We start from the raw sequence: 22,666 nt of genomic DNA, 5'->3' as shown, positions 1-22,666 counted from the left end.
AAATCAGAATCTAAAAGGAAGGGATGTGGGAAGAGTAAAAGGGAGCCTCTCTGTGGTGCTCATTGCTTTAATGTCTGGCTTACGTGGGTCTGTCGTTTGCTCCTATGGGCTTCACATTGATGGTGACATGCGGCCTCTGAAATCTCACCTAGCTCTGATGAGACGTTGAGAGTGAAAATGGCAAGTGAGGCTGAGGCAAGATGAAAGTACTTTGGCTTCTGCAGATCTCTGGGAAGGACTTCAGAGAGTCCTCAATGTCTCTTCCAGGGCTTGCTTTGAAATTATCACTCAGGGCCAACTGATTGGTGGCTCCAGCAGAGCTGAGAGAGAGATTTTAGAGTTTCCATGAAAACAGCAAACCCACCCCTGTCCCTCACCCACAGTCCTCACACTGAAACTGCCCCAATGCCAGACTGACCTCCTTTCTGACACCCATGGGCGGAAGCTCATTCTTGACTATTGAGTTGAAACTGGAACTGAGAATCTATCTGGGCAGCATTTCTGCATGTGGACCCTTGCATCCACCTCTTTCTAGCAGGATAGGTTAGACTCTGGAAAGGATGCTGCTTCTGGACCAAGCAAGAGAAGGCTTTGCATTCTGCATTTACTGAAGGTCTCCTCCTTTAGCTGCTGCTTGCTTCTGGAAGCTATGCCTTCAATGTTATTTTCACTCAAGAATAATGTTGTAACTAGATTGTGTTTATCTTATCAAGAATGTAGAATTAGATAAATCACCACCGTGGCTCTCCTATTCAGATGAAATCAGAGTTGCTGGGAGTGTAAAATATCTGCAGCCACTTTAAAATGGTGCAGGTTTGGGGAACTGCACTGAGGAGCGGGGGCTCTGGAGAGCACAGAGCAGCAAGGGGTAGAGAAAGCCACCTGTCGGCTCCCTGTCATCAGCATCACCACTGGACATCATGGAAGTCATAGTAGGACTAGAGTAATTTCTGTTTACCCTTTTCTCATCACACAAATATTTGGAAAGAAATAGGGATTTGATTTTGAAAGATACATTAAAAAACTTTAGGATAGACTTTCTGTATTTTTTTTCACAGTAAATTGAAGCAAATAAGCAATTTTATCATTGTGTATCTGGTATACCCCGTGTGAGAACTGTACCTTATTTCACATGCCCTCTGTTTTCCATATCACACGGGAACATCATCCTTTATTAGAACAAGCCCTCCCTCTGTTATACCACACGTCAGAATGAGCACTGAATTTGTGGAAATGTTAATTATGGGAGTAGGCATGTTTCTCAGTCTTAGTTTATAAGGGTTTCAAGTGGTTTTTAAAGATTTACTTATTTATTTATTTTATGTGTAGGAATGCTTTATTTTATGTGAATGAATAGTGGATGTATATCCATGCATCATATGCCTGCCTGTGGTGGTCATAAGACAGCATAGGATCCTGTGAATCTAGTTATACATGTTTGTGACGTACCATGTCTGCTTTAGAAATCAAGTTTAGGTCTTTTAGAAGAGTAGTAAAAGCTCTTAACTGCTGAGCTGTTTCTAGTCCTGAGCCTGTTAGGTTGGTTGTCTTTCAGGGTTTGTCACAGAGTAGCTCCTGGATACTGTGGGGGAGGGGAATGGTGGAAAATTGTGAAAAGTGATCCCAAACCATTTGGTGTTGCTGTGATTAACATCCCTAGGCTAACGAGATGAACTTCAGAGGAAGCAACCTCTCAGCCATGCTTGAAAAAGTACCTTACTGCCAACATCTACCCTATAGCATTGTTTTGTGGTTGTAGTTAAGGGTTCAGGCTTATAAGACACATTAGCCCACTTCCTGGCCTTCATGGTAAGCACTGAGTAGATATTGGCCTTCATTGATATTCAGGGTATTTAGTTGAATGAATTCCCAAGTTGATTATAAATTCAGTCTAATGCCAAGCACTATCCTGTTTGACATTTTAAATATTATATATAAGCATGTTGCTGTCTCTGGCGAGCATAATGAGTTGATAGGGCAAAATCAATCTAAGCTGGGATTGACCATCTCTTCTGGAATTGCCTTTGGCACTTCCGAAATTCTTAATGGCAGCATAATTATATAGATAGCAGCCTGGGCCATCACCTGCTGGTTGTGTTTAACTTTTGCAGAAGCCAGCTAAATCTCTAGGTAAATTGTTGTTACCCATCCTATTAACCATGCAGTACACTTACGTTAAGCTCCAGACTAGCAACCAGTGGATAGTTTTTCCATGTGGACAGAGTCAGTCTGGGGTTGCACAGATCCACTTGAACAATGCCTGGTGGTGTTGTCTGTATCTTGTTCCAAGCTATGACAAGGTCACACCCTGGGATGATGATATTTTAATAGCATATTCTGGTACACTAGACTTGGAATTCTCTCCAAGCTAGTGTATGGTTAGGCTGACTTGTGGTTAGTAGTTCATTTTCTATAAGGTCTGCTGCTTCTTGTAACAATAAAGTTGCTATTTGGTTCTATATTATCCTTTTGTGATGAAAAAAATGTCATCAGAAGAATAAACAGTACTAGAGATTTTCGGAGACACAGTGATAGCAGTGGAGGAGGTTAGAAGATGGGAAAGGGGGCCATAGCTCTGAGCTGCTCAAGAACATGATAAAGGGAAAGAAAGAATAAAGAATGGGGTAAGATTTTCAGGACTGTAATGCAACCTGTAAGGTACTTGATGCATAAGTATGAGAAACCAAGTTTGATTCCTGGAATCCTCATAAGAGTCTCAGTGAAGTGGTACATACTTGTATTCCTAGTGCTGAGAGGTAGAGATGGGAGGATTCCCAAGCCTGCTGGCCGGCCAACCTTGTCATATATGCCAGCCTGGTACTACAGAAGAGACAGCTTCAAAAAGCAAGGTAGGCAGTGTACTGAAGAACAGCACTTGAGTTAACTTATAACCTACATGTGCATGTATACCCTTATACATGCAAGTTCATCAACATGTATGTTAACACATACACACAAGGAGCCTGTCTAAAATGCTGGATTCTTCCTTAAGAACAGTTCGGTGTCATTGCTGACACAGAAAATATAAATAGCAGCAGTCGTCCTTCCCCAAGCATGATCCTAGCATAGCTCCCAGCACCATGGATGAAAGCCCATGGAACATTAGAAATTTGGCAAATACATTTATATTATGATAAGTTCTATTAACAAATGTCAAAATTCAGTCGTCCAGAATTTGTCTTTAAACAGTTCCATTATTCTCTTCTGCATCTATCTAGCCACCTCAGTCCTGCCTTCATTAATTGCTTAGATTTGCTTACATAATTTGGGAGGTGTATGCTGAAAATATTACCGTAGTTATATTCCTCATACTTTATAACCCTCAAAGCACATACTGCAAAAGAAATGCCTCTCCGTTTCTTCTTCCTCCTTTGTGAATTCATTCCTGGTTTTAGTCCCCTTTATGTTTTTACAGTCTTTCTACTTTCTAAGTTTTATTTTCTTTTGTTGCTGGGAGGGGGGATGGAACCCACTGCATTGTGTAGAATAAACCTATGCTGTACCTACTGAACCCATCCCAAAACCTCTACTATTTGCTTTTAAAGTATGTCTCAAAGTCTCGATTGCCTATCTCTTGTAGTCAGATAAGACATTTAATTGGCAGAGCTGGGTTCCATTCAATTGAACTGTGGGCCAAGGGAGTCCCAACAAAATCCCCTGAACAATCTAGACTGTTGCAAAGACAAAGGGCTGCTCTATACAAACTGACAGTGGGCTCCGCTGTTGATGACAACACTCACACAACTCATTGAATATAGAGAAGTAAGGCAGGGGCCTACATTGAGCCTTCAGTCCTATGCTTTAGCCTCTTTCTTAGTGCAGGGAGTCTCTGCAGGCTACCACAAGGAAAAATGGACATCAACCCAGCTGCAAAACCATTGACCTACAATCTGTCTTGTCTGCAAACTATGTAAGGGCAATGGTAGTAGGAGTTTCTTCTCATAGAGTGGAACTTAAGTCAAATTTGGCACTAGTTTGTTACTGTCCCTACCCGACACATTTTGGATAACCAAGAACCAGAGACTAGAAAACCCAGAGTTGTAGGATAAAATCAAATACTACTGGTTAAAAAAAAAAAATCAAGAAGATGATTCCTAATGATATTCTGCTATATTTTGTAGACGGGTGCCTCATCTAGTCATCATGAGAGAGGTTTCCTCTGGCAGCAGATGGGAACAGATGCTGGGACCCACAGCCAGACATTATGGGGAGAGTCTAAAAGGGAGGTCTCCATCAAATCCCTTCCCCAGAACTCAGGGAATCCAAGGAAGAGCAGGCAGAAAGATTACAAGAGCCAATGGGAGGGAGAATAGGCCCTCTGAATCAACCAAGGAAGGCACACATGAGCTCATCGAGACTGAAGCAGCAAGCCCAGGGCCTTCATGGGTTATATCAGCTCCTCTGCATTTATATTCTAGCTATTAGTTTAGTATTTTTGGGACCCCTGACTGTGAGAATGAGTGACTCTCTGACTCTTGTGCCTGCTCTTGGGACTTTTCCTACAGTCGGGATGTCATGTTCAATTTTGATATGATCGATTTTGCTTTATCTTAATTATATTATATTTTATTTTGTTATGGTTAGTTGTTATTTCTTAGAAGCCCGTTCTTCTCTAATGGGACAAAAAGAGTGGTTCCAGAGGACAAGAGAGGTGGGGAGGAAATGAGAGGGGTAGAGGGAGGGTGAACTGTAATGAGGATACACTGTATGAGAAAATCTGTTTTTAATAAAATAAAAACTATGTCTCAAATAATCGACATGTTATACAATGTGGGGCAAGAGGAGCCATGTCACTGAGGAAATCTGGTAAGGGTGAGCAGATTGAGGAACCCCAGCAATTCTCATAATTGATAACAATGGGCATTTGAATCTGCTCCTTACCACATTCCTGTCCTGAAGCAAATGATCACGACACCCCACTAAGAGGACAATGTCAACTGGTCGCTCAGCATAGAGCCCAGAGTTCTCCATGCTAATGAGGTGTCTAGGTGGGCTGGCACAGAGGGTGTAGCCAGTAAGCCTCCCTTTCTAGACATCCCTCCCTGTAAAAGGATCCTGATCCACACTGCGTATATTGTATGCATCCACTTTCCACCATGGATAAACAGTTTGAACTGTGTCCTTTCTCAAGGACCACCACGGGGTGAGCCTTCTTCATACAGAGCAATGCTTAAGACTCCTCCAAAATGCCTCACAGAAAGCCTCTCTTCACCCTGAGCTAAGCCTGATTCCCCGTCCTGGGCTCATCAAAGGCATGTGACACTCCCTACCATCCAACTTGAATCATCAGTTCCTCGTGGTTCCCAGCGACCAAGCCTGTGCAATTTCTTACCTGGAGAAAAATGGGCTGGGGCCCCACCTTAGGCTGTGTTTCACTTTCCCTAATCCATGTGTCAGCACAAAACCAACATCCACAAGTAGCCTAGTGCCTCTATTTAGCCTCCCCGAGTACATCCCGACACCCAGCAGCAAGACAAAATGCAGACCCACTGTATAGAACATACATCTTAGAACAAAGAGACCAAATCTTCACAATACAAGAAACAGTAACATCATAGCTTCTGTTAACCTTAGCTTTGGAGTGAATATATGATTATCTTTAAGCTTTTTGTTGCTTCTTCCTAGTTTTATAAGGTCCAAAAGTTTTGTTACTATCATATTACTACCACCACCACCACCATCATCATCATCATCACTATTGCAAAAGAGAAAGCTGAATCATAGATGAGCCTGTATAATTAAACATTGGGAAAGCGAAAGGTAGGGGCTGGATTGAGCCTTTGTACATTTGATAAGGTCCTGCTTCTTCGTACCCTACACATGACTGCTGTTCATTCTGTAAAGAGTAGGGGAAGACATGTTTTAAGAAAGAGTCAGCACATCTGCATATGGTAATTTCCATAGTCTTCTGAATGGATTATTATCACAGCAATCTGAAGGGTAAAAAGAAAACATGAGGAGAAATCCCCTGTTGATTAAGGGCTTATGACAACACAGGCTGGTCTTGTTTTAGTTAGAAAATGCAATGAGTCTTCAAGGTGCGGGCCTCCTTTCACATGTGAAACTTTTAAGAATCATCATAAATAATTGAGAATAAGAGAGATGGGGTAGCTGGAGAATCAGTTCACCGTCTATGTACAGAATATTTAAAAGCTTAGGTTCAAGAATGGAGAAAATTGGAAAGCAGGCCCACCTGCGAGGGGAGAGTAAAAACTGATTCAAGAGCAGAAACTTAAATAGGTTCAGGTTTCAAAGCACATGGTATAGAGACAGTGGGAAATTTAACAAAGTCAAAGAGCCTAGCTAGGTACGGCGAGTTCAGAATCAAGAGAGAGAGACTAATGGTGAGAGGCCAGCTAAACTCCTCAACTCCTGTTCCATTTCTGTCCATGTAGACATGGAGGTCAATCTCCAGCCAAGAAGAGGAGAGCAGAGACTTGTAAGAGGAAATTGAGACTCAAGATAGGTTAGCTGATCGTGGGAGAGTGCCGAGCTGCTTGAGTGAGCTCAGATCATGCGGCCTGCGTGGATCTTGTCCGAATGTCTGAGGACTGGCCAACTGCTTGTCATTTTCGATCAGTGGTGCAGAAGAGAGTGATAAGAGGGCTGGGGATGGGGCGATGTCTCTATGAATAGCAAATCAACAGAACCGACGAGGTGTTGTTTTTAAACCAAATAACAGAAATGCTGGTGTTCTGCCCTAGGAATGATTATTGACTGTTTGCTGTTGTAGACAATCAAGGCTGTTTTTACCCTACGTGGTATTTTCTGTATTCTGTTCTTGGAGAATGTCAGGCCAGGGATGGTGGTCCACCCCTTTACTCCAGGCAGATTTCTGATTTTAGTATCAGCCTTGTCTACATTGTGAGTTCGAGGCCAGCTGTGGCTATTTAGTGAGACACTATCTCAAAAACAAAAGAAAAAATGCTTTTCACAATTGCATTTTAAAACTTAGAGATAAGTGTTGTGGTGGTTTAGATGAGACTGGCCCTCAGATGCTAATATATTTCAATATTTGGTCCTCAGAGAGTAGAAATGTTTGATCACAAGGAGGAGGTAGTGTGGCCTTGTTGGAGAAAGTGTGGCATAAGAGTTGGGCTTTTGTAGTTTCAGGAGTCCATGCCATGCTTTGTCTCTCTCTCTCTCTCTCTCTCTCTCTCTCTCTCTCTCTCTCTCTCTCTCTCTCTCTCTCTCTCTCTCTCTGTCATGGTGACCTTTTTGCAGTGATAGAACAGTATGGTGAATAGACTAGGTGCTGGAGGATAGTTCAGTGGATACAAATATTTGCTTTAAAAACATGAGGACCTGAGTTAAGATTCTAGATTTTCATGTGAAAAGCCTGGTATGCCTGTATTCTGGACTATAACCCCATAACTGTTGGGGCCAGAGAGGAAGGATGGATGGGGCTTGCTGGCTGCCAGCCTAGCTACAGGTTAATTGAGAGACCATGTTTCAGAAATAAGAAGAGTGATGAACAAACCATTCCCCATCTTTCTGTCACATTCAGAATCAGTCATGTAGTGTAGGCATAAGCGTGTGCATGCACACATACATACAATTTTAAAAGCAATAGAAATAAGAACATAAAAGTAATCATTTCTTTATCCTCTTTTCTTGCTGCTAACTTATTACCCTTGAAGATCAGAACCAAAAGATATACTAAGTTGAGAGATGATTGTGAAAACAGCTGCTTGTTACATACCTACTCACATTCTTTGCGATTCTGTGGTAGTGAGTCTTGGGTTACAAGAATCTGTATTTAAACAAAGGTGCCAGATGGTGTGCCAGGCTGAACCAGCTTGGGAACCACTGGGCTGTAGAGCAGATAACCCATGAGTCAGAGGCATGGTGTGTTAGCGGTGCTAATTCTACCCTAACAGCTCGTCCTCACACCTGTCCTGAGAGTGGCTGCTATCTTTAGTACTCTCTTTTCACAGGAGGAATTAGGATGTTCTTGGGGGGGGGGGTCTCACAGTGGTAGCAACTGCTGGTAAAACACAGTCAGGCATTCTGGTATATTGAAATTACATACAGTAAACATTCAGCATTCACGACTCAAATGTGGGTACCGTCCTCAAGAATGTGGCTCATAAGCCTGAGTCAGCTAGGAAGAGCTATACCTGGACATCTGGCCATGGTCTGTCTCCGGCATCTAAGAAGCATCTTTATAAAGACATGGGAGAGTCTCCTGACACTTTCTTGATGCATAAATCTGAGGTGTGCAAAAGCCAGCTGGAATAATAATTCCTTGAGATCCAATTTTGGAGGGCTAAATGTAAAAACAGACTGCTCCCGGAGGCTTAAATCAACCTCACAGGAAAACTACTAGTCGTACAGGAAGCTGTGCCTTTCAATACTGTTGTGGTGGGCTACAAGCTCAGCACACATTACTGGGGACTTTGTTCTTCAGTGATCTTTTGACTGGACTGTTCTTTTTTTTTTTTTTCTTCCTCCTGGAAAAGTTGTAATCATCTTTACAGGCAAGGCCTAAATGTCACTCGAGCTATGGATTCCTCTTTGACTTCTATGGCTCGATTAATCACCCCATTCTTTCTGCTTCTTTAGCACTTTCTTCCTGGCATTATAATTTTGAGATTATCATTTCCAGTTTGTGGCACCTATGTTCAAAGTCACTCAGCTGGGACAGAAATCACTTTACCTTTTCCCTCTGTGAGCCCTGCTCGAACTAAGGGCTGTTGATGTTAATTGACTATGTGTCTATAGAACTTGTTCATTTTTTCATTCCCAGTCTTGATTTACGTCTGTCTGCTGAAAGGTCTCTCCCGCAGTCAGCTCCCCACCCACCCCCATTTCCCATGAAGCAGTTTGGAGAATTCTCTATCGAATACACTTTGCTTGTGCGTTCCGGGCTATAGGGACAGCCCCAGGCTCCCAGCCATCTATGATTGGACCGTGTCTTACTCCCCAGCTTGGACTTTTGACTTCCTGCCTTGCTTCTTAGGTCGCACCACAGGCACCTCATTGTCATTCCCCAGGCATGTGCAGTTTCTTGCTGTCTCATTTTAGCTCAGACAGTGAACTCCTGCCATGGTTCCCTGCCAGGCCTCTCTGCTTTGCTACTACAGGCTTCTCTTTGGGATACCTCAGGACCCCTTCCTCTTAGCCTTCATCTCATTACCCTGGGGCCAAACACATCTCCACTTAGGAGCTTTGAGCTCTTGAGCCTCTTTCTGTTTCCAGTGGTAAATGAACACTCAGAACCAGCTTTTCCAAAGGGTGGCAATTTTGTTTTTTGTAATTAGAAAAGCACAACAGAGTTAGAGCTCTGCTTCTTTTGCTGTGTGGAAGTGTGGTCTTGGGGATTTCACCTCCTCTGAGAACCAGTTTGCTCATCTGTAAAATCCTGGTATTCTTCCCAGCTCAGAGTCTTAAGGATGATCAACTAAGAAACCAGTGTTGTCCAAACCTTAAGTTATCCTAAGGACCTGCAACAGATAATTTTTTTGTGTTTGCATGGTCAGAAACAGTTCCTCCATCGTTCAATGTACTCATCGAAAATCAAGGTTCATTGGGATTACAGTAGTGTTCCCCATTCATTCGTCCAGGGTCTGACTGCTTCCGAGTTTCAGCAGCAAAGCTGAGAACTTGCAACAGATCAGCAAACCTCAAATGCTTGCTGTTTGACTTATGTAGAAAAACAGCTTGCTCCCCCACGAACTATACACACATATGCAATTCACATCTCCTTCAGGTCCACAGTGAGCTTGAGGGGAAATTTCTTCCTTTGCATCTGATTGCCAGAGTTTCATCCAGGTATGGGGTGAAGAAGGTGTCACAACAAAGTTTTAATGGGCTAACTGAGACCGTGGGCTTCATTCATGGGAGTATGAAGGGTAAGTAGACACCCCTTTGTTGTGGGTTGTCATGTAACGTACAGTTCTGGCTTTTGGGGTAGTTGAGTTAAATACATCATTGTGAATCCTGTTTTGGTGTGACACTCTTTGTCAGCATACCTGGTTTCACCATCTCTAGAAGCCAGCATTGCCCCTCCAAACTGTGACAACCTAAAATATGAGACATTATTGGATGTTCGATGGGACAAAAACACTCCTGGTGCAGAAACATTCATGTAGAACAGTCCAACATTAAGTGTGGGTTATACTACGAAAACCTTACACATCCAACAGCTGTTTCTGTTAATTCAAGAGATTTTGGGAGTAGGTGTGCCTTGCCTGGGTAGGTTCTCTTGCCAATGAGTTAGTCTATGCAAACCTCAGACCTGATACCACCCCAGCCTGAATCTGGGAGAATGTAGTTAAACAGGGAATTTACTAACCTAGTACTTGAAATTAGATAAAGACAAACTCTTAATAGATTATAGTTAATTGAGTGCTGAGTGTTTGTTTAATGTATTGATTTTGTTACTTTGAAAAGAGAGTGAATGATGTGTGTCACAGATACATACATACATGCATACAATTATATATAAATATATGTTATATAGCCCAAGCTAGCCTCAAATTTGCTATGTAGTTAAGGGTGACTTTTGACTCCCAACATTCCTATGTCTACCTCCCAATCCTAAGGCCTGAGATTACAGTCATGTACTACCATGTCCATCTTGAAACAGATACAGTGATAAAAATATTTACATGGATTAATAACAGCTTGCTTTCTGCAGATCCTTTTTTGGTATTAAGACAGAAGAATTAAGTAGTTGTTGGAAGTGGAAGTAAAAGCCTTGCAGTAACACAGGGCTCCCCTGCTGTCTGTCACGCGCAGTGAGGGCAGCTGTCCTTCTCATGGGCAGATGAGGCAGGCAGGCTCCCTGGCATAGCTGAAGACTGTTTATGCAGAGACCAGAAAAGGGGCAGGAGAGTGAAATCCTTTTCTTTGATGTGTAGGGAACTAAACAATCATAAAATACCATCCAGCTTATCCCTGGTGGCCTTGAAGGAGCCTTGTGATCTTGTTCCTGTAGTTTGGACCAGGGTATGATTGGTGCCAGTTCTTCTGAATAGGTAAACACATGAATCTTCGAGCTGAAGCACAGTACTCATTTTTCCAGTCTCTAGAGTTTAGCAATCATGGAGAGCTTCTCTCTTCAACTGTGCACACACATACATTCGAGTGCAAACACACACACACACACACACACACACACACACACACACACACACACAGAGAGAGAGAGAGAGAGAGAGAGAGAGAGAGAGAGAGAGAGAGAGAGAGTATCCAGGCTGAAATGGGGCTGTTCTTGCCTTGTCTTTCACAGTTTTCTTCTTTGTGGTTACCCCTCCATCTCTGTCATGACCCACGTCCCTTGCTTGACAAGCACCTGTCACAGCTTCCTCTTGGTTTTAAGTTTGTGCTGGGGGTGAAGAGGCTAATCTCTCACGTTGCCATGGGATACAGGGTTTAGGGCACATCTCTCACTTTAATGTTTCATACTGGAGTATTCTCTTCATTTGTATTGGTGAGCTAAACTTTCCTATTACCAAGTGTCTTTCTGTCTCAGGATGCATGTACTCGGGATCTACAGGAGTATAATACTGCAACATCTTGCATGTCAAACTCACACATGGGAGGCCTCTCTTCCTATATCTCAATTGGCTCTGAATTTTGTGTCTTATTATGAAATTGATAGCATGGGGACATATTAGAACTGATGCAGGCTGTACCCACATGCCTCTTTTACATCTTATTTTACTGCTTCACCTGCTTCACAAAGGACATGAGTTACTGTGGAGAAATTTGAAGGCATCTGTACGCAGATTCTCCTGTTGCATGTTCTAGCCTTCCCTTCCTAGGGATGACTGCTATTGCTGTTTTATCTGTCTTAAAAGTCTCCTGGTTGTATGGATCTATAGCATTGACTACCTTTGTGATGGGATTTTGTATGAGTGGAATCGCCAGTCTCATTTTTATTATTTATTTATTTCTAAAAGTGACTCGTACTGCCATATGCTTAGCCTTCAGATTTAATCATGGACACCTCACAAATGTGTTTTTACTGACTTGAAATATTGCTTGTCTTGAGCTTGATATATCATTTTCTCTACCCACATTGTGTATGGCTTTAAGGTACTGATTCTTTTTGTTTGTTATGTTGTTGTTCTTTTGACAGGTGTCCTATGTGGAAAAATACTGACCAGCTCTTCTATTTTAACGTTGTTGTTTATTTCTCTTTTTGAGTGTAGGAAAATGTATTGGTCCATTTTCCTGTTGATGGATGGGTGGGTGCTCTATAAATCCTGAAAAAGCCATGATTCAGTGAACATCTCTGCATAGATATCTACTTGGGCACCCAGAGGAGAGCTTCTCTGGTAACATAGTACAGTGTAGGGGTACCATAGTCAGCCTCTACAGCCTTTGTCAAATTGTACCCCCAGGTTCTACAGGCACTCTTAGGTAAAACACTTGGGTCCTCTGTCCCTGGTTTTATGGTCTCTTTTTCCCATATATTTTACTTGAACCTTCCGTGAGTGTGATGTATCCTGTGCTGGTTCTCTGTTGCCTGTTTGACTAAAATACCTGACAGAAGCAGCCCTGTGGAGGCAATATTATCTAGGCCCTGGCTTTCCAAGACTGTGGCTTTTGGTCTCCTTACACTTGGACAGAGTGTCCTTCGGGTGTCCTCTGTGGCTGAGGCTGGTCTTCATAGCAGAAAGGAAGCAACAAGAAGAGCGGAGTGTAGTTGGCTGTCTGTTTCCTCTAGCTCAAGGTATGGTGCCACCTACACTCAGGCCACCTCTTCCCACTCAGTTGATCCTCTTTGTGAATGTCCTCACAGACTCATCCAAAAGTACCACAGTGGTCCCCTAGTTGACTCTACATTTTGTATGGATGACAATCAAAATCTACCACCAGAAAGCTAAACTGCCGTCTCTCTAGTTGCTTCCAATAATATATTGAGATTAAATACTGTGCAATATTGAGTAAAAGGCAAATTTGTGTACTTCTTTTTTATTTCCATAGACATGAAAAGATCAGATTAGGTATTAGATGAGGTGTGGTTTTTTTTTTTTTTTTTTTTTTTTTGCAACATCATTATTTCAAAACTCATATGTGTAGTTCAGGGTTTCCTTTAATTAAGAAAATAGATTGTAAAAAAATAAAATCAAAAAAAGAAAATAGATTGTATTGCTCATCCAGTCACTCACTGTTTGGAGTTCTGTCTCTTTGGGATTGGGGGTGGAGACCAGTGATCTTTTCTTTTGGATTCACTGTGTTATCAAGGACTGTTCTTAACACTCTGTCTACTGGCCAGCTGATGAACTTTGTGTATTCTTCCTCCTTATGTGTTTGAACTTTCATCCTGTAATTAGTAAGAATATGTAAGGTCTAAGGATAGCGAGATTAGACAAATGAATCCAAATGTCGTAGTGCAAATGTTAATGGCTAATTCAGCACTTCTTGGGGTGACTGAGTTTTAAACACCTATGAGTAGCTGTATATTGATAGATGAAGATTCAAAAAATACTTATAACTCCTTTAAGTATAAAAAGAATCTTAATTGAATTGATATCTGTAGTTTGAATATAACCCTACTCTTTGAATTAAAAATTATATACTTGATACTGCTTGGTTTGATTTAGCATGCAGTATTTATCCTTCAATGAGTTTTATTATAACATTTTGCATCAACAAAGCGTGTTGAAGCAAACTTTAAGAAGACCTAAATGAAAATGTATATGCTTGAATGTATACCTCCTGCCATGAGCCTTCTAGTTACTATGGGTGATGTGTGGGGTCCAGACTATTTGGCTGACTCCTAGCTCCACACCCTCTTGGCCCACTTCATTCACAATGGCCATTTTAATGGAAATGGTCAGTCCTTAGAAAAAAACTGGAATGTGTATTATGTAGAATTTATAGGAATAGACAAGTGGGATTTGTTCCTTCAGCTCCAATTATCAAAAAGATTAACCCTTTGCCCTCTACATTCTAATTATAACCCTTCAGAAACAGAGGTCACTTGTACAAGATAGTTGATAAAAAATGGGGCTGGATGCCAAGTGGACTGTTTCGTAGTGGAAGGAGGCAGCAATCATCTCTGCATTTTTTTCTCTTGTGTTGCAGGCGTCTGTGGAGGCTTCTGGTGAAATTGCATTATGCAAGACTGGATTTCCTGAAGATGTTTACAGTGCAGTCTTACCGAAGGATGTGCACGAAGGACAGCCTCTTCTCAATGGTAGTATCTTAAAAGAAACATCCGTCTTTATAGTGTGTGTGCACGCTTCAGAATCTCTCTGAATCCTCTCTGTGGCAGAGGGAGTGTGAGATACTCACAGTCTCCCTAATGAGACCCCAGAGAGTTTATCATAGGACTAAAGAGAAGCTTATGTATTTCCTATGAACATTGTCGGAAGGCTCCTGGCCTTGTGAAGGTTTTCACGTTTCTTCCTTGTCCAGTTTATACTAGGAAACTTCATACTGTTGCTTTTTCTGCTTTTTTTTTCTGCATACATTTTATGTATACTGAAAAACAGTACTTATCAGAAATCTGAGTTTAAGAGTCAAAACTGATTTCTTTTTAATTTCAGGAAAGATCTGACATATATTAACTTGGATCAAAACATGCTCAATTTTAATATTCAAGTACATTATAGTGAACAAATTCAACAAGTAGGGTCTCAGATGGGAACATGGAATCTGCGTTTTTATTACAGCATTGTTTATAGAAAGTCCTAGAAAGCTCATCTACATAGAGCATATGTGAATCTCAAATATAGACACATTTTCTATGTAAATATGATCAAGATCATGCTGGTTACTGTATGAGAACTGTTGCCAACAAGACTAGATCAAAATGAGAAATAAAACCCACCAAAAATAAACTTTAAAGCTCCTTCCTTTAGTTCCAATGGTAAACAAGTAAACGTTGGACTAGTAGCTGTTCAGTGCTGTGAACACACTTACCATTGCAAACGTGCTATTGAAATGTGAGAGTAAGAATTGATCCGCAAGTCACCTTTAAATTTTCCTTTTCTGCACATCCTGCGCATCTCTAAGGGTGTCTAAGAGAACTGCATCTAGAAAATCTGTTAACCTCAGCTAATTAATTTGCACAGAGCTCTGCCACATAGCCTTAATTGAGTGTCTCCATAGCAGTGACAAACTTGGTGCTCTAATACCTAAGAATCCTGGAGGCAGAGGACTTTGAAATGTAAATAGCCTCTTAGCTAGGGAAGTTCTTTGCTGCAACTTACATTTTATTTTAATTTCTATTTAAGTTATGATTTGCTCCCACCTATGTGGTCTTTCTGAAGTTGATTTTTAATTTTCTCCAAAGCATCCTTCTGTCCCTGCCTCATTACATTTTTTTTTTTTAATGAGGGCATGTAAGAGTGCCTCATAGCCCTGGATTGCTCCCTCATCTAGTGGGCAGTGGATTAGTTGATGGTGGCTTACTTCAAGTCACAGTGTGCCTACATTACCTCAAGGAGAATCGTGAAGTCCTGCATACTTTCCATGTTCCTTAAATTTGTAAATTGCTATGTTCTGTTCTAGAACCCGTATAGTGCAAAAATACTTCACAAGTGTGCAAACTGTATTGAATAGTTGCACGAGGCAAAAAGAAACTTTAGAGAAATAGGTTGCAGTTCATTGTGTTCCTGTGATTGCTTTTAAGGGAGTAATGCCTTTTTCAAAGAGCCTTTAGTTTGTTTATTACAAATAGGCACATAGACTGTCACAGGAAACCGTTGACTTAAAATTAATTAGTTAGGCATTTTGAATAGTTTTTAACATGAGAGCTGATTTTCTAGTTATCCATTAATGCTCAGAACACAAGAAATAGGGCTCTCCTTTTTTCTCATGTCTTTTTAATATAACCTAGATGCGTGTGATTCCTGCTGATGTTGCAATTTTGAAAGATTCAAAGTATTTTTGACTTTCAATTCCAGCCATCCATCTTGAGAGAAAAATATATAGTAGAATGTTGTCTTCCTCAGGCTGTACTATTACTGGTTTCTTTATCCTTCTTAGAAGACACTAAAGAACGCACCCCCATGTGAAAGCTCAAGGCATTCTGTTTTAAAATGTCCACTGTGAAAGTAGTAACTTCAGTAAAGGAAGAAATTCACTCAAACTTCTGAGAAGCATTAGTCTTGTCTTTCCATGATAATTATTTTCCTGTCAGAGATCTGACCTTAAATGCTTGCAAGTTGCATATGTTTTTGGAGTTGTTAGTAGGCTGATAATCCAAAGGTGTGCCATTCACAGAAACCAGATGCCATGCTATAATTAAATGCATTAGTTTGGATACTGCAGTAATTCAATTTACATTATACACAGGGCATTACTAATCCATTAAGGTGGTTGCTTCTTCTGTGTGCTAATGGTCTGTAAGACTCAAGAAAAGAATTGTCCCTGAAAGTCCTTGACCCTTTCCAAGCTGTTGGCTGATTGGGGTGTTCTACCATGTGAAGGTTAATGTGAGAGCTCCCGCCATTGAACTTCATCTTACTTTCATTTTGTTGTCTGACCTCTGTCGCAGAGCATTCCTTTCTCAACCCTGTAGCCTGCGTGTGTGTTTTCAAGTTAGAATCCGTTTCCTTGTTCTAGTCAGGCCTTTTAATTCTGTATTCTCAATATTTGACAACATCATTCTTGGTGTGTCTCTTGGTTTTCCATGAATGGCATTTTTAAAGGGGACCGTGGTTCACCTGTTGCACATTATGATGTCCCAGGATACATGTGGCCAAGAGCTGAGAGACAGTTGAGGGTTTAGTCTAGAGCTGCTGATCATTTTTCAGCAGTTGACTAGTGATGTTCATGAGGTGCTTGAAAAGTATTAAGCTCTCGTTACAGACTGGAGAAAATATTAGGGGGGTACAGAGGAGCATGTATGTGGCATGAACAGTCATTCAGGGACAATTTGTTCCCATCCTCTTTCATTCCTGAGGGAACAAATTTCAAGAACTAGTTAGAAACCCCACTTCTCTCCCAGATTTCATTGGATTGTATTTTAGTAAAACCGTGAAAGGAGTGATGATCAACTTTTGCCTCTCCTGTTATATCGTGTGAATACTTTGGCTCGTTAAAGAGAGTTTATTATTTTTTAAAATGACTCTATTACCATTTTATATAGGCTTCAGTTCTGTGTTGTTAGCAAAACCAGATTTTCCTTAGCTGTGTGTCTATTTTTGAGCATACAGGTTGTTTCCAATTTTCTTCTCTGATGTATAGTGATGCTATGAAGATTCCAGAGAAAGTTGATGTTTCTTTAGGGACAGCGTCTTCTGGAATTTGTTCGAAGTCAAATTTCCAGGTCAAAGGAGAGGGAGTTTGGGAGATGGGTATTAATGTCCTTTCTAAGTTTGTGGGCATGCAAGCGAGCTGGCCCCGTCATGCCCTGTTATAACTTCATGTGTTGGTCCTCGCCTTGCACCTCTCTTGAGGCTGTGTTTTTCCTGCTCCTGCTGTACTGTGAGTGTCCACGGCTTCTGCTTCTCCTCCACCATCTCCCTGCACTGGGATTCATGTGCTCAGTGCTGTGTTTGTTTTCTGGGGGTCCAAACTCAGGTCCTCACTGAAAACACTCTGCCCACTGAACTATGTCTTCAGCCCTGGAAAAATGTTCTTTGTAGGATATTTTTTTTAAAGATTAAAAATATGTTACTTCTTTTTAAGATCTTCACCACCATGTCGTTTTGTAATGTTTTCTAGATTTTTCTTTCCCTTTCCGGTGCAAAGCAGTTTTCAATCCTATGAGATCTATGTCTGCCTTGGTGACGTAGGATCAGATCTATCATGTTTAGGCAGTCATTTTTACTTTACAGTTTCCCATTCCAGTTTCAAAGCATTTATTACCAACGCTCTCATTTTCCAGACAAGCAAATTAGAGCCCTGGGAGATTATAGGCTTGCCCATGATTACATAGCTCCTTAGTCTGATAGCTGCAGACCTGGAATTAGAACTCAGTTTTTTTTTTCCTAACCTAGTTCTGATGATGCTGATAATTAAAAAAAAAAAAAAAAAAAAAAAAAAAGTCCACCACAGCGATGGGGGAGGTTCTAGGGAACTAGTCCACGTATCCAGGTGTCTAGTGCCAAATTTATAGGAGATCCACTTCCTCTTCAGACACAGTGATTTACATGTTGCTGGGTAGATTTGGAGACCATCACACGTACAATTACTCTCTCTCCCTTTCTGTCTTTCTCTCTCTTATTTATCTATTTAGGTATTCGCCTTTTAATATTTTTTTCAGTTGTTTATACATACCTACTTACCAGAAAAAAAATTCACCTCTGGAAGATAATTTTTAATTTAAACTTCACTAAACTAGAAAAAAAAAACTCTGTGGAAGTGCATTACTTGAAAATGAAGTAATTACTATCTTAATATTCTATCTCATGTTCACAGTATATGACACAGCAACAGCAGCCAGCCTGACATTGCAGAGGATCGCAGGGTTTTCAGTGAGCTTGGCAGGAGGGATGTCCTTGTGTGTCTTGCATGGGTTTCACCAGGTCAGCTTCTTCAGAGCTGGTTTACAGAAATAGAAGCTGGCCATTCCCATGAAGGTGTTCAGTAATCCACACTGTTGCACAGCCTCTGGGCAGCTCGTGATGATGGTTGGACTCGATAGGACTTAATTCAGATTAGTTGGTTTGCTGATTGAGCCTGTTCTGCATTAACATGGGGCTGAAGGATTGTAGCTGTAGACAACATGACCGAAATAGTTTTAACTTGTTTACTAGGAGTGTAGGATTAGAATACTGAGGGGTGTGTGTGTGTGTGTGTGTGTGTGTGTGTGTGTGTGTGTCTGCATTTTATTGTGTGTGGGGGGGCTACACATATGAGAATGCATGTGTGTATAGAGGACAAAGGTCATCCTTGGGGATTTACCTCAGTTGCTTTCTGCCTTGGTCATTGTGGCATGATGAACTGAGGCTCTTGTGGATTTAGGTAGACTGGCTAGTTAGTTCAGACTGAGGATCTGGCTCTCTCTACCTGTCATTATTGAAATTGCTTGCTCCTGTTTGCAGTTTTTAACAGTGGTTGACGATTAAAAGTTGGGTCCCCTTAGGTAGCAAGCAGTATTACTGACTAAACCACCCTCTCCAGGCAACCCTTGCTGTACTGCCTTTTTAAATAGTATTCGTGCCTTTGAATGCTATGTCTCCCCAAATTTTAACAAACTTCTTCATGACACTGTGTTAGGATTATTTTGGTAAATTCTGTTCTTATTTAATATGTAAAATATTTTAAAATATGTGAACTGTATAGGTTTAAAAAGCTCCTGTTGATAAAGCCAAGCAGGCCTCTACAGTTCACTGGCATGTGAAAGACTGGGGAATAGCACAGAACACAGGAATTTTCCTCTGTGCTGTTGATGAGCAGCTCGGTGCATCCTCGTCTGATCATTTTTCAAAGATCTTATCAGCGGTAGTACTATTTTTTAAGTTAGGATCTTTTAAAAAACATGGTTTTAAAATAGTTTCATTTATTTATCTTTTGTTTGATGTGTTTATATCCTGCCATCCATCCTCCTCCTTAGTGTGTGTGTGTGTGTGTGTGTGTGTGTGTGTGAGAGAGAGAGAGAGAGAGAGAGAGAGAGAGAGAGAGAGAGAGAGAGAGAGAGAGAGAGTGGGGTTGTGCTTACTGACAGCATGGATTATACTTGGAGCTCAGAGTCAACTTGCTGTGAAAGCAGGGCGTGCCTGGTCTCTGTTGCACAGTATTCTGAGGTTAGCCCTTGAGCCTCTGCCTGATTCTCCTGTCTGCTGGTTCTCAGGCTAGCATCCCTGGTGCTTTGGCCTGCCAAGCCAGCTTATAAGCCCCGGTAAGTTTCTTTTCTTAAAACAATACAGTTAATTATATCGTAAGTAAAAGAACTGGAGACCTTTGTCCTATGGTCTTTTATACATGACTTACCATTTGGAAGTTTCTCTAATGCTTTGGATGTATTTTAGACTCTGTTTTAGCAACACAGATGATGACAAGCCTGTCCAGGTGTACATTTCCTACGTTAGCTATTTCAGGCATTCCTAGCCTGGAGCAATCTGGAGGAGCTATACAAACGTACAGTCAGGAGAGACTAACATGCATGCTCCCAAGTATTTTACAGATCTATCCTAGTTAGGTCAAAGCTAACCTTTCTGTCTGTCTGTCCTCATACTCAACATATATCAGTATCTATATGTTTGGCAGAAATCAATGCCATGAGACAGATAGAGCAGGACCAGGCAATGGAGAATGTGTGCTTTGGCAGTGTAAGTGGCATGGTCAGGCTGTGTGAAAACTAAGTTAAAAGTGTGCTATTGTATTGTCCAGCAGCTATAGATTCCGGTGAGGAAGACCGTCCGAAACAGCAAACAGTTCTTATTAGTGACTGAGCAAGAGGGCCTGGCTGACTGGGGACAGGAAGGGGCTGAGGTGAAATGAGGCCACTGGAGTAACAGCCCCTTTGTGTGAGGCTTTGTAGACGGTTATAAGGACTTTGGCTTTGAGTAAGAAGAGGTAAAGGGTTTTGGAGGCTTTCAGCAGAGGGTGGACATGATCTGACTTCAGAACAGGATCATACTGGCTGTGACACTGAGAAAAGGCAGGAGGAGAGGGCTGATGGAGGCTAGTGTGAGAGGGTGATGGAGACACGGGCTTGGATTTACATTTGACAAGAATCGCATGTGAAGTGAAAGTCATATAAAATAAAATCCGCCATTTTAATTTGACTGGTGTGATGGTGCTTAGTCTAGTCATGGAGTGGTGTGAGCACCAGATCCTCCCACATCCAGACCTTTCTTCTACAGCAATACTAGGGCTTTCCCCAGAACCCCGAACCTCTCATTTTGTCTGACGTCCATCACACAGGTATCGTGGCTGCTTGTTTCACACAACATAAAACTCAGGGAACTCTCTGGAGCTCTGGCTGTGCCATTCAAAGCTCGTTCCTTCCTCTGGCGAGTGGCATGCATGCTATGAACGCATTCACATGAGGTGGGCTCTATGGTTATGCACGTACGCACACTCCAATGTATTCATCCATTCTGCTGTGCGTCATGTGTTGATAGACATTTGAGGCATTCTCACTGATGGCTCGCTGAGAATCTGCTGTGAGTATTGTACAGTCAAGTAGAGGAAAGAGGCTGCGTAAAGTTTAAATTTTCTGTGGGGAGAAGGGACGATTGAGTGGAAATTAGAGGGAAAAGTGGCTACACATGGGGGATCATTTTTAAATAGATACTTACATGTTTTTACGGTAAGGGAAATGCCACAGTCCAGTAGACAGGAGTCAGTGGCTTGAGAAATTAGATGCGGTGGAACTCCGGAACCTGGACTGCTCATCAGCGGAGCATGTGCCCTACACACCTGCATTTGGACCCCCTCTAAGGCCTTTGGTTATGGTCCCTCAAATGGTTACAGGGCTACAGGTCCTCCTCCTGATTGATCTCAGCAGGCATCTCCTACAAAAATGGCGAAGAATATAAAAATGAAACCTGTGTGGCATTCCATGATGCAAACAGTATTTTCATAGATAGAGGATCCTTAACTGATGGTTACTACAAGAAGACTGCCACCGTTCTCTCCTTAAATGGGGCGGAAATCATTCTGGTACAATATCTGTCTCCATCTTTGGAGCATTCTGTTAAGAAACTGACTTCTCAGAAACATGAACAGAAACCTGTTTCTGAAATATTTATCCTGTATACCCTAGATATCCCAGTTCACCAGTGTACTCGCCTCTCCTTTGAGGTCATTGCTTTTGATTCCCTATTTTTTTTATTCTGAAAAGTGTGTTGGACATTTAACACACAGTAGGCCCTTTTCAAGAATCCAGGTGTTAGTGGTTAACAGAAAAGCCTTGTAGGAGGGACTTGGATTCCATATTGTTAACTCTGGTGGGCGTGGCTGCCTGGGCTTCTTCATTCTTCCATGTCCCTTGGCTGAACATCAAACGTTTTTTCAGTGGCGGCTGAACACCTTAGGTCACTCTTCTTTAAGAGAGAGGAAACTGAGGTTTTCCCCCCAGTGGAACTTAATACCTTGTGCCCTGATGCGTGTGACCAAGGCACTCCTCCTGCCTTTGATGCATGTTTGGCTCTTCTGGGTAGGACTGGCATTATTTATGGTGACGTTTTAGCTCTGGCTAGAGTTTAAATTAACTCAAGCCCCTCTGTGACTCTAAAACAAGCTGATTTCCATCTTGACCAGTAAAATTTATTTTTTTATGCAAGTGCTAGACAAGTAAGTTGTGTCATTTTTAATAAAGAGCCTAGCTCCACGATATATAGAGACCCCAGGATATGCCGGGTACTCAGCGGCCCTAGAAAAATGTGCCTGTATTTACTTTTTAAGAGACCAGTTGAATAGAGGACCAAGCAGAGAAATAAGTTTAAGGTGACATTTATTAAATTGAAGAAATGAACCTGTTCTCTCCCCCTCTCTAAATTGTAAACTGATCGAGATGATGGGTTTCAGCTTACAGCAGCTTCACACATTTGCTAAGACTATACTCCAATCCTTGGCCCACGTTTTCCATGGAATAGAACCTCTGAATGTCAAGCAGTGGAGGAAGTGTGTGGCTGCAGCTGAAACGCAAAGGCAGAAACAAGCGTCAGCATCTCAGTTTCTAGCACCTCAGATCCCTCTCTGAAAGTTCTTTTTTCCCCATAGAGAAAATGGCCTGCTTTTAAAAATCACATGTTATCAAAATTGTGGTTTTTACACTTTATGAAGATACATAAAATTGTCTATG

The 22,666-nt window shown here is 41.6% G+C and overlaps 1 protein-coding gene across 1 annotated transcript in view; it reads left to right on the top strand.

Annotated features, from left to right (window-relative positions):
* CDH2 (cadherin 2) overlaps positions 1-22,666 on the top strand; it is a gene marked incomplete at both ends in the record, with an annotated part of 205,978 nt that overhangs the window by 19,330 nt on the left and 163,982 nt on the right. The window contains one exon of the mRNA XM_080919693.1: positions 14,044-14,155. Within this exon, the coding sequence (XP_080775819.1) occupies positions 14,044-14,155 (112 nt within the window). The remainder of the gene's footprint in view (positions 1-14,043; positions 14,156-22,666) is intronic.

Source organism: Micromys minutus (genome assembly GCF_963924665.1).
Source record: "Micromys minutus genome assembly, chromosome: 8".
NCBI classification, from domain to species: domain Eukaryota; kingdom Metazoa; phylum Chordata; class Mammalia; order Rodentia; family Muridae; genus Micromys; species Micromys minutus.
The sequence above is the reverse complement of the archived record's forward strand: the minus strand, read 5'-3'. Positions and strand labels throughout refer to the sequence as shown.